This window comes from Molothrus ater, chromosome 6 (genome assembly GCF_012460135.2).
Source record: "Molothrus ater isolate BHLD 08-10-18 breed brown headed cowbird chromosome 6, BPBGC_Mater_1.1, whole genome shotgun sequence".
In the NCBI taxonomy this organism is placed as follows: Eukaryota; Metazoa; Chordata; class Aves; order Passeriformes; family Icteridae; genus Molothrus; species Molothrus ater.
In genome coordinates this window covers 36,362,009-36,375,287 of record NC_050483.2, presented here as the reverse complement: position 1 = coordinate 36,375,287, position 13,279 = coordinate 36,362,009, and the positions used below count along the sequence as shown (strand labels likewise).

Genomic DNA, 13,279 nt, shown 5'->3' with positions numbered 1-13,279 from the left:
TCCAGCTTCTCAAAGTAATACTTCTAATAACAGAATCACTGAATAACATTTTGATAGTGGATGCTGGGTGCTTAATGAATATTCTGAAGAGGCCAGGGATAGAAAGTTATCTTCCTTTTCAGTATTTTGAAAGGCAATCCTTTAACATCAGAAGAGAGATGTGCTGTTGCCTGCTTCTCCTATGCCAAGCAGTATTTTATCTGACCTATAAGAGGCTGTCAGGCTGACACTTATTATAAGCACTAGATCTGTGTTACTGATTATAGAATATTGAATATACACTGACATTCACATCCAATAACCTTTTAAACTGATAATTAGTGGTGGTTAATTGTTGTAACATGAAGATACAGTTTTAGGTGACCCAGTATGTCTGTCTGTTGGAAGTGCACGCTATAAAAGTTACTGGAATATAATTTATAACAATGAAATTAGCTTCCAAAAATATGCTTTAAAACACAAATAAAATTAGAGCAACAGATATTAATCTGCTACATGGCATTCTGTAAATCACGTCTTTAGGAGATCATAACTGAAAACATGCTTTCTTGGCAACACCCTTCTATTTTCATGGTGCAAATATTGATAATTTGAAGACCCTCAGTGGAATCCAGCACTAGCTATTGTTTTTATGCTGCAACAAAAGTAGCAGCAGGAGGTGAAATCAATGCCCTTGGAGGGTAGGGTCACAAAAAAGAATTTATTGCCACTTTTTTGTTCTGGAACAGTTTGCAATCATAAATTCTTCATAAACAGAATACTTCAGAGAATGGTCCGTCTTCATAAATATACGACAGAGGACATCAATTTCATTTAATTCACAATTTGTGTCAGCACAGCAGATGCCAATGCCTGCCTTGATAGGGTTGTTTAATATGCAATTGAGACAGAGTAATATTCAGCACAGGGGACAAAATTTCACAGATTAAACTGTACGCACCACTGACATTTCATTCTAATGTATTTCCATTCCACAGTGTTCACCTTAGATGAAAGTAATATTAAAAACCATATCCCTCTATTTTGCCATTGTTAGAAGTTAAAATCCTTGTCTTTAATTTTTTTCATGCCAATTAAAATGTAATCATGCCAATTAAAACAGTATGTCTAGTGCTGTTAGTTTCTGCAGAGGTTTTTATTAAATTAAACAAAACTCTATCAAACTCTGCTTATTATTCATGAAACTGCATTTAGCAGAAACACTGTAATAGCTATATTTTATTTTTCTGTAAATGCTGAAATTAATGGCAAAACTTAATATGGAGGTATATTTTGATTTTAACATACTGAGAAGCAAAGGGCTTCAAAATTTTTAAGACAGTTTTCCTAGATTTTAAGAATTATGATCTTATTTCATAGTTTGATATCCTACCAGCTTTAATCAGTGCCACTGAACTAAGCTGATTAAATACACTGAAATTCATAAATGTAAGGCTTACATCTGAAATTATTTAAAAAAAAAGTTGTCATGAGCAGATGCAAAAGACTGGGTTAGTAAGTCCTTTCTAAATCAGTAAATTTATTAACAATCAAACAAGTTCAAAATGCTTATGGTGATGCTGCAGATTAAAATTAAAAGTAAAAAGCTCACTGCTCATAAGGCAAATTTTAACATTTTCTGACAATTTGCACATTTAGAGAATCAAGTGATTAGAAGCAACTCTGCTTAACTAAAAAAGCCCCACCCTGAAATGGCTATTGCATTACCGCATCACCTAAAGTGACTTAAGTCAGTATTTAAAATGCTGTTGGCAGGCTGCATGTATATCTTACTAATAATATATTAGAAATATTTTTTAAACTAGGATAATAGCATGCAAAATTATGCAATGTAACTGTATTGCTAATATCACACATCTATAATTAATCATTTAAAGTAATTTATAAATTTATCTTACCCTTGATTTGAAGTGAAGGCAATTAAGGAGAGGAGTGGATGGAAAAATATATAGTTTGACCTCTCTCTCTCAGCTGTTTTACAACAATAGGACAATAGTGTCTCCTGCACAGTGCCATCACCGGTCTCTGGGTAACAGAATCCCTATATTGCTTTTTTGCCAGATTCTTGTATCTCACTCTTTGGCTGAGACCCAGCCCATCATAGCGTGAAATGAATTACATGAAACTTTTTTGGCTTTTGTCAAAAGTGAGATGAATACAGCAGCATGAAACATATCCTGGCTGTATTCTCAGCTTCAGGTATGCAGATTTGTACTGAATCTGTGTATTTGTTTTTGAGCCATCAGTGTGACCTGAAATATGCAGTGACAACCCCACTTTTCATCTTAAAGGTATAGTAAATAGTTAAACAGTAGATGTCTCTAACATGTACCTTCAGAATAAATTCTATTAACATTCACTCAAGCATGACAGTCAGTGTATATCAGATATACTGCATTATAGTTGACTTGGTGCATACCCATAATACATGGCATATTTTACTTACATTTTTTATGTATTAAAGAACTAAAATTATTAAAGTCAGACAGGAGACAAGCATGGAATAAAAAAAAATCAACAGAAGAGGAAAAGGCTGTGGAGATTTTATAATAGAATGAGTAGCTTGTTTGAAATATACGTGGTGGATTGAAAGAGAGAGATATTTGTGCTCCAAATTAGAAATCAGACAGACAGTGTACTTCAACACACAAAAATGTACACATAACCCACAAACAGTAATAAAAATGCAAATACCCCGAGCAGTTCCCATTTTTCATTAATTGAATCCACTTTTTCAAGGAGATCGTTTGGTAGTAAAACACCACTTTTCTTCAGAGCTTCAACCTTACTAAGCAGTTCCATCTTTTTTGGGTGCCTGATTGACATTTCTACATTGTATCTCTAAAATGAAAAGAAATGTATAGTATTAGCTGCTGTAGAGAGTTTTTAACAAAAAAAAATAAACTTTAATTGTATGCACCCAGTTATGATCATGCTCCATCTGACATTTTCTCATTTTATTTTTTTAAGCACACAACCTTCTCATAACATATCATAAGAGATTTGGGTACCAAGCACGTAGAGTTCTGGGTGGCACATCTATACAGGTGGTTAGCAACTGATTACACATAGTAATATTCACTCTCTCACAATATTCACTTGTACAATAATACCCACTAACACTCTCCCATCTGAAGCTTGATCTGCCTTTGTCTCATTCAGGTTAGTGGTATCTTATTTTTAAAACATGCTACTTCAGCAAGTAACACTGAGGTTCTTCATGGAAAACAAACCAAAATGAAACTATAAACCCCAAGGAAATAATTTCATACTTATGTTTCCTCTAGAGTTTATTTATTCTCTCTCCCATTGTGGTTTCTGTGTCACACATGGGCCTGAAAATGTGAGAGTTTGACCTTCGAAAAACAATTAGAAATAGTTCTCCTAAAACACAATAGCAGTTACTTGATTTTTATTGCATCAACCAATAGGAATAGTGAACTGGCCCACAAATGAGAACAGCCACAATGTTAATACAGTCCAATAGTTTCTTCAAGTTGAAAATACCTTCTATTTATGCACTATTATTTATTGTTAAAAAACAAAAAAAAAGGAACAGAGAAAACAGGTATAAAACTAGAAGCTTCTTTCAGAAATTCTTTCATAGGACTTTCTAAATATTTAGGTCTATATTATTTACATAGTCTATAAAATGTGCTCTAATATACAGACAAACTAGAAAATAAATATTTTTCTTAAAATTGTATTCTCTGAAAATGCGACTTAACTATTACGTATAATGGTTACTACAGTAGTTAATTATGTTTTCATAGTTGGTACAGTAAATTAAAAAAGAAAATTAACACACAGGGATACACATATACATATCCTCCATATAGTTAAGCTAATTGAGTGTGAAAAGACTCATTGAAATGAAACTTCTGATATCGCCAAAAATGTGTCTTTTACTGAAAGAAGAGAGTTCAGTACATATACTTGCAAAGGTGTTTACAAGACTTACATAAATTATACAAAGCTATTAGAAAATTCCTTCCTAAACATTAAGCTTTCTTTGCTTCAAATTCAGTCAAGAAAACTGCTATTGCAGCTCATACTGAAAATGTTAATAACTGGGATAAATATAAAAATTAAACCAAAATTAGGAATGTTTAAAACATGGGTGCCTTTGCCAGATCCAAGAGCATGCTCTGTAGGAAAACAAAGCAAAAATACAATTGCAGACAGCTTAAAGAAAATAATAAAGGTGTGAAGTCACTGTTTCAGCTAACAGGTTCTCAGCATTTCCATGCATATGTTTGCATATTGTTAGTTTCATATTTTAATCTCTCATTTACACAACACATGCACATCATTTGTATTATGTAAACTTCAGCAAATATTAGTCATTTGTGGATCATAGAGCAAATGTTTTAAATGAGGTGATTTAAACCATTTCTCATTATTAATGAACACTGATCAGGTGTCTGCATATCCAAAATTGCATGAATATGCATGGTAAAAACCAAGGAATTGTTTATGAAGAACTTGCCTTTTGACACTTGCTGTGCTGTGGCTGAGGTTTGAGATGTGTACAACTGTGGGCAGTGCCTACAGCAGGCTGGGCACTAGGGCTGGACCCCAAGAGGCAGCACCATTTTATTCGCCTGATGTGTTCAACAAGTATGATTCCTGGTCCTGTTTTATTGCCTTCTCGGCTAGAATGGCTGCTGGAGGAGATTACAATCTTCTTTATGTAATCTGATTTCTATTTAAAGATGATATAGCCGAAAAGGATTTGCATAATTATTTCCATAAGTACATGTAATATCAAAGGGAATCCAGAGTCCAATTTGCTAGGCACTGAAACCCAGTACGCGCGAATCCCTTTCTTTTGTCAAGTGAATTAATAGACTGAGGGAGTCCTCTAGCTGTGTGTCACTGGTGCAGGCACAGCCAGTTACTGCTCATCACCTGCTCCAGGCTGGCACTGGCTGCTGCCTGGGCTGGGGATGTTCCTGGCAGTGCAGGACTGATGACGAAATAAAACACACTGCATGTTTCATAACTACAATGCTCTTGTTAACTTAGAAACGGAAGACATTTCATTTAATTTTGGACTAGATAAAATAATTCAGTGCTGCATAATCCAAACACTGTGACAGATGTTATAAAAGGTTATTACATTAAAAACTAAATAAGCTAGGTTTTATGTACGTGCTGTCTTTGTCACTGTGTAACCTACTGTATAAACAAGCATGACAAAATTGCTGATTGACAGAAAATACATTATACAGTAACAGTAAAAGATGAGAGATTTCAGTTGATTATCAGATGTATTGGTATATGACTGAGAGTCAGTATTTTTTCACTCCTGGATATTTAATATGCAGTGCATATTTTAGGTTAAGGAAAGAGCTTAATGTAAAGGAGGTATGGTTTGAGAACTGATAGCATGAGATGCTATTGCTAGTACCATATTTTTAATCCATTAAACACCTACACTCTGAGCAGTTGCATGGAAAAATTAGCTACCAGCTCTATCAGTGCTGCACAACCCTAGTCTGGTAGGACTACTTAATCCTGTGGTGAGAAGATAATTTAATCTTCAGATTCATTCTTTCCTCAGCTTTAAGTGAGCAAAGACTGCTCTATTGTGACAGTCTGTGGATGGTATGATATAGATTACCGTTTAATAGTCAAAAATGAGATTAAGCAAGTTAAGGTCACAGTTTTCTTGCAACAACCACAATAATAAATAAATGGGTAATATTTAATTTCCCACAACACCTGTTGTATAAACTGGGAAAAAAAACCCAAACAAAAAAATACTGTAAAAACTGCAAAATATTTACAGCATGGTTAGCTGCATGCTTGTGTGCTTGGTTTTGTGTGCCCGAGGACACTCTAAATAAATCCAAAACATTGTTATGTAAGTTAAAGAATTTGGCCTTTTATTCCTTCTCTCTCAATACGATCAATACTTCTCGAAGCACAAAGAAAGGAGTTAAAATAAATGCAGTACCATTTATCCATGAAGAAGTTTGGCAAAAATATTTAAACCAAAAGAAGTTGAATTCCAAAACAAAGCAAGTTAAAACCTTATTTCCCCTGATAAAAACATTCTAAGAAATAAAGGCAGGCTGATTGAGACACATTTTTCAACACTTTATGCTAAACTGTGTCTTTTTTTCTTTTTTTATTTTCTTTAAAAAATTATATAAAACATTTTTTGTGTGAAAAATCACACCCGAAAATTCTGTCCAAATGGAGACTGGAACAATGCCTTGTAACAGTGTTAATTGTCACCATGGAAACCAGAAGAATAAGCCATTTTGAAACTGGTATAGAAGGCACACATTGAGCAACTCAAGCATTTTTCAGCCTCCCTCGGTGTTAAGGAACAAGATGCCTAGTCACTGAGAGGTCAGAGAAAGAAATCATCATGAAAGGTTCGTAGATGTGCACTGTCTGGTAAACAATAAAAAAATCTGTACACAGTTAACAACTCTGTAAGACTGCGCACTGCATCTTTCAGAAAGAGAAACACCACAAAAAGATGATCAGGAGATCAGCAGATTCCACCCCTTGAGCAAAACTTTAGGGCAATATTATGCGAACCTTGCCCCTAAAGCTCCCTGGGAATTCTGTTGTTGTAATAAAACTTCAGAAGAGAAAAGAAAAAAAAAAAGCCTGCATGATGGAATTCAAAATAATGCTCTAAAAGCACACAGAGAGATTAAGACATCCATTGTAAGACTTTTGTATGGTGCTTCTGTTGGTTATAGTGAAAAGGGACCAGACATACTGAACACACAGTGGAGCTATGGCTACGAAGTACAGAAGAATTAAGCCAATGAACTTTCTCCATTACTGAAATAAGGGTGTGCTATTTGTAGATGTTCTGTATTCCATCATTCACATGCTAACAAAGTATCTTCAGTCACATGGCACTGTAGGATATAAAACTGAGATCACAACTGAGTAACCCGCAACCTTAGTTTTACCTGCATTGAAATTCTACATTTTAATGATTTGCCTTTTGGGGAGTTTTGACTGTGCCAGACACCAATAAATACAGACATATACCCTCGGTGTCTGCATGTGCATGCACAGTCAGCAATGGCTCAAATTTGCAAAATATACTGCATGCAAAAAATTGAGTAAATAATATTCTGCAAGCAAATTCACCAAATACATAACATAAATATATACATCTATATATAGACACACATACACACACACACACACACATACATATATATATATGCATACATAGCAATATTTGTCCATCATCTCTTCACACACATTCTCACTTTGCTTTCTGGATAATGTTTGCACTCTTCATACTAGGCTTCATGGTGGCCCCTTAGGAAGCCCATGCCTAATGCCATTCAGTGGTGAACAAAGAGTCTTTTTATTCTAAAGTCCAGGGTCCAAAGCTCAGCTGTATACAAGCAAAGTGAAGGAATCTGCTAGAGGCCAGCCTACCCTTCACAATAGCTCTTAATGCTTCTACCTTTTTGGTACTGTCAGTGTGAAACATTTTAGACACTGTCCAGAAGCTTAGTTATATTTCTTATGTTGTCAATAGCACTAGAACCTCTGGACAACATTCAAGATCTGGGCAGTGTGATCTGTCTAGCTGAAAAGCAGTTTCTGTTTCTTTCAAACTTCATGTATTTCTGCATTAGCAATTTATGGCAAATAATTGCACAGAGAAATTATAAAGACTCCTACAATTGTCCTTGTAAATTAATAATAGGCTTTCTTGATTGGGATAAATTTGCTGCTGAGCCTTTGGAAAAATTAAAAAGTGCAATGTCATTTAAAATTGCCAGAACTCACAGAGCAAATTACATCTGAGGTTAAGAATCAGTTTTTCCTCTTCTAGTTTATTCCATTTGCATGATCTGGAAATCATATTACATTGGCTATGTATTGTTAATTGGACATAGATTGCATTATCTTTTATATAAATCAAACTACAAATATTAAAATGAATTGCAAATTCTGTAATAGAAGATCATAAAACAATCTTTTTTAAGTATCTCCCATTAATAATTTAATTCCAATTATATCACTCAGAAAACTCAAGAAGGAGAGTGCTAACTTATTTCCATTTGCCTTTTTCCCCTACAAATAAGCACAACAGCACAATATGTATTTGTGTGAGAGTGCATGTGCATATGGGTACACGCCTATAAGACAAAACAAATCTTAGCACTTTCATGTTAAACCCCTACAGACACCTGAGGTTTTTATGTTTCAGAAACTAACAAATGCAGATTACACGTCTGCTATGCATTTCCTTCTGTGGCAGCTTGAGAAATAAACACATTGAAAGAAATATTAAGCAACTTCATGAACTGAATTTTGCCTACTTTAAAAAATTATGCAGTTGGTATTCATTGTTCTGCCTTTTTTTTAAGAAAAGTGATCCCAACACTTTAGATTTTACTATATATGTAATATCTTTTTGAAGACTTTGTGTGCCCTTTAATGAATTTATATTAAATATTTAATACTGTTTAGGGCATATCCACTACTACCAAAAACAGTTATATTCCCAGCAGTCCCACTGTTTCAGGCAGAGGGCTTGATTGATCCTCCTAGCCTGAATTGAGTAGAATGAAAAGAAGCAGTTGGAAAATAGCTGCAATCATTTAATGCAGATGACCTCTGACAGGCTCACAGCTCTTCTATCTGAACAGAAATTTGCATGGGGTCTCTGTGCAGAGGAACAATGTAACCTAAATGGTAGACAATCTTTATTCTAATGAAGTGGGTGTCAAGGTCAATGTAAAACTGCAATGATAAATGGTGCACCACTAGGCAAGAGAAGTTGCATAGGCATTGTAGTGCTTTCACATTAATTGAAGGCTGAAATGCACCGAGTGAAAGCACAAGACTCTCTTTTCACCATAATGTGTTAATGCACAAATGTTTAAATGTTTTATTCAAGCCCCTAGCCTGTTGGCACAAATCTTATTGCAAACAAAAATACAATAGTTGGCCAATAACCAGAAAAATAGAACTTTTTATTAGCTTGCCTTATTTCTTGAATCCCTAACAACTTCCACAATCTACTCAGAGTACCAAAAGAATAACAAGTCTCCAGACACCTAATGTAATTCCCATGATCCTTTTTCTATTTAGGATATCTGTCTTTAATTAGTTCCAAACAAGCAAGCCTTTAGACAAGTCTTCATTAGATACCATTCCCAATGAACTAACTGCAAGAAGAAAAGTCATGCTTCAATATTATTTCCCAGATTCCAAGTTTTCTTTTAGTATATAGTTAACATCTCCAGGTGCCTTTTGTTCTCGCAAAGAATTAGACCAGTAAAACTGGGTTTTGTAATGCAAAGAGTTGTGTGCCTAGAGTGGGGACTAAACTACAATCTGTTATTGTGGCTTTGTCAAAACTGCAATACAACTATAATTATAGTACTTCATCAGTCGATCAAGCAATTTGTGGAAGGCAGTACATTTTGTCTTATAAAAATGAGGAGGACAGTAAGCTGCTTTTTAAAATCCTGAGCTGCTTAAGCTTGTTAAGGGTATATTGTTTGCTAATACACTCATTAGCAGCCAGGCATTTTAACTTCATCAATTAAACAGGAAATGGTGTTGCACCATTAGTTTCACAAAATGCTAAAAAACAGATAGCAGTCTACAGTTAAGAATTTTAGAAATTCTATTTTAACCTGCAAATTGCATTATACATTTCAAATCGTATTTATGCAGCGACATATACATGGGGAGTGTGTGGGTCTGTCTGTGCATAAACGTAGGTGGTGAAAGCCCTGCAGATAGTTGTGAAGCTAATTATATATATACACACACATACACCCACTTAAAATTTCCTAAGTCCCCTAAGGATTGCTGCTGAAGCACAACATCATTTCTTGACACCGATGAACATTTACTCATCTGAGTAATCCCAAGCATGACAGAAGTTTATTCCTGTGAACTACTAACAGCTCTACTGGATAACTAACAGGTTCACAGTATGGATGACAATTTTTGAGTATTTATCAGCCTTTATAGTGTTAGGCTCTTTTGTGCAAATAGGCATTAACAATATGATTAGAGATACTAGACAAGGAGCTACAGTTTGTTATTAAAGAGGATCTGCAGTGCTTTCAGTTTCTGGGGATCTGTGAGTGGCACATACTATACAACGCCATTTCTATTTTACAACTCGCCTGAGCAAGGGAATTTTCCATATGGAAATCAGTCTTCAGGATATTGCAATTCAGAGAATAAACTCCACTGGAGGGGGGGGGGGGGGGGGGCGGAGGATGGGAGAATTGTAGTGTAAAGGAAAAAAAAACCCAACCCCAAAAAAAACCCACGTTAGTGATGAAACTGTTTAAAAAACTGTACAGCTTCATCTGTGTGTGATTTGTCAGGTCTGAAGCTTTGACGTGCCCAAGGGGCAGACCCCAGCGGGGCGCAGGCTGCAGAGCTAAATAGCTGTGAAAGAAGTCTTAATGTAGGATGGAATTCAAACTAACCTTGACATGACCTCGGGAAAAATATGCAAAAAGTAAAATGAATGCACTCTGCAAGATACATCCTAATTTTGTGGCCGAGCTGGTTAGTTTCACAAACATAACTGGGACTCTAAAAGCAAAATAAAACGCGAGGAAAAAGGGGAAACTTTGGAATTCAGAGTAAAAACTCAAGCAGGCATGGGGTGTTGCTGTGGAGGCATATGAATCATTTGGAAACAATCCAAATAAAAACCAACACCGAACAATATTGTTGTCAGCTTGTCTATTCAGGAAAATTGTTTTTTTAGGTTGAATATAAATGACACAAAGCCAAGATTACATCATTGCATTACAAAGTCTGTTGTGGCTTTTAGCCGAACAAGCCCCATGGATCTACTGGCTGATGGCAGTAATTCAGTAAGAAGTTTAAAAGGCTTGGTTGTTTTGGTTTTTTTTCTTTTTTTTAACCCTTGTTACTCTAAATATAGCAGAATTTTGCTCAAGTATTGATTATTTAATTTTTTTTTAAAACCACATCCCTGAGTTTGTTCTGCAAGCTTACTACTTTATACAAACAATAAAAATTTGAGTGGGTGTATTAAGCCTTGATTTGGCTTTTTTATGCATTTGGCCTTGCACAGTGTTCGGTTAAGCAGGAAGACATCCACCCCAATATAGCAGCCAAGAACTGGCTTATTCACTAGATATATGGAAACTGTAATTGAGTGTCAACTTGCGTTGAAATTCAATCCCATTACCTTCAGAATGCAATTTTGTAGCAATACCAGTTATTTACTATACTATTAACCAGTTTTTAAACATAATTAAATTCTGAGAACACATAGCCAAAATACAGTCTTTTCAATTCATATGGCAAGGATAATCCAGCACCAGGTGCATAAGAGCCCACTAAATCTGAGCTGGCCACCCACCTACAAATAAAGGCAAAGCCTGGCAGGTATGTTAGAACATGGTGCCACTGCACAGGTTACAGTGGACTTCAGGTAAGGCCACAGAGTTGGTACACTTAATGTTTAACAATCCATCAATCTTGTAAAACTATGTGTTTTGCTGGGATCTTTGGCTGCTTTATGAAGGAATTGATGAGACTGGTCTTGCACTGATTGCAACAATGCTGTTGGTTTTGAGTTTGTTTTCATACCTTGCACCAGAGGTGGGACTTCTGGTATAGACAAATACAGATGCAACCAACAGACATGCTTAACATATTAGACATCGATTTAGCTAAATTTAGATGTATGTAGTTGCCTGTATAATTAATATAATTTTTTTTAAATGGTGCTCTTTAGAAATTAATAGCTACTATACTGTTGGGTTAATGCTCAGGTACAGTTTTTTGAGGGAAAAAAATACCCACAGAGTAAGGGAGATTCCAAAACACTGGTGTATTACTACAGTCAGTCCATCATTGAGCAGAAAATGCAATTGAAGTTGGAGAAAAAGATTGGCCTGGAAACAAAAAAGGTGTAGTTGCAGCTCCATCCTTGGCTGGATATTCTTGAAATCTCACACTGATGCACTTTTACATTTACATTTTTACAAACTAAAATACAACATTGTAAGATAATGGAGATTTTTTGGAGATATTCAAAGAAAATAATTTATAACCTGTTATCCTCTCTTCTGCTAAGCTGTGCCTGCTGTTGCAGTATGCATGAAACACAAAATTGGAACTCCTCTACACAATGATTTAATTCCAAATGCACCTGCTATTGTCAGGCTGTACGTTACATGCATCATTCTGTTTTGAAATGGATGTTCATGTGCATTTATCTTTCACAGACTGGCTCTTCTGAAGTCCTTATTCCATTGTTACCCTGCTAGATTGCTAATGGTGATCAGTAATATCCTTCCATGGGAGAAGCTTGACTGAAAATCTACAAATAAATTATTCACTCTTCCAGCAACACCACTGGGGTGTGTTTGGGGTAGAATATCTCTGGATCCTCATCTTCTTACCTATTTGCTATATTTTTTCATGGGAGAAGAGGATTCCTGCTGGAAAAACATCCAAATGGAAATTGAAGCTCCTCAGATCAACAGAGGCAGAACTCAGTCTCCACCAAGGCACAGGTAATTCCACAAAGCTCAGTACACACACCGCTTCAGGCACAGTGGCTTTAGTAATGCAAATAACTGGACCTTGTCAACTGTGAGAAAAGAAAGTCATCCATGGCCTGTGACAACAGCCCTACAGTCTCACAGGCTGGTGAGTGACCTCAAGTCAAGGTCAGAAAAATTCTGCATCTGGCTTGCTCAGTCCCCAACCTCAGAACATGTGGATCTCCGTTTCTGCTATCTGTATTATCTAGAGTACCAACGTGATTTTTAAAGTAATTGAACTTTTTCCTACACAACAGAACTTACACCTGTTTGACTGCCCATCCAAGTGATGATTGGAAAGGGTGCTGACAGCAGATTTCTCAATTTGCCCTATAGTTGTAATGAAAAATGTTATTTTTATTTTAAATGTACATCCTGTACTGTATTAAATACAGTGAAAGCTATAGCTTTTACAATGTGCTATTTGATTTTTTTTCCTTATAATGTCCCTTGTGTTATGTCAAAGCTGGGACATGCACCAGGTCCATGGGAAGTGCTAAAAGATCTCCACTATCTAAAACACTGGCACATGCTGCAATTCCTCTTACAGCAATACCATTACAGCGACATGAAAACTATTGCGAAACACATTAAAAGGAAAGTCTTATAGTTAACTGCTTACGCTCATCTGCAGAGAGCCATACTCTGAACCTTTCAAGAGACACAGCAAATAATAGTGATTCTCTTTGCCAGTACACATTAATGTTACTAAAACA

At 35.7% G+C, this 13,279-nt stretch overlaps 1 protein-coding gene across 3 annotated transcripts in view; it reads right to left on the bottom strand.

Moving 5' to 3' along the window:
* AKAP6 (A-kinase anchoring protein 6) overlaps positions 1 to 13,279 on the bottom strand; it is a 256,262-nt gene that overhangs the window by 44,763 nt on the left and 198,220 nt on the right. For all 3 annotated transcript variants that reach the window (XM_036384804.2, XM_036384805.2, XM_036384806.2), the window contains exon 10: positions 2,695 to 2,841. In XM_036384804.2, the coding sequence (XP_036240697.1) occupies positions 2,695 to 2,841 (147 nt within the window). The remainder of the gene's footprint in view (positions 1 to 2,694; positions 2,842 to 13,279) is intronic.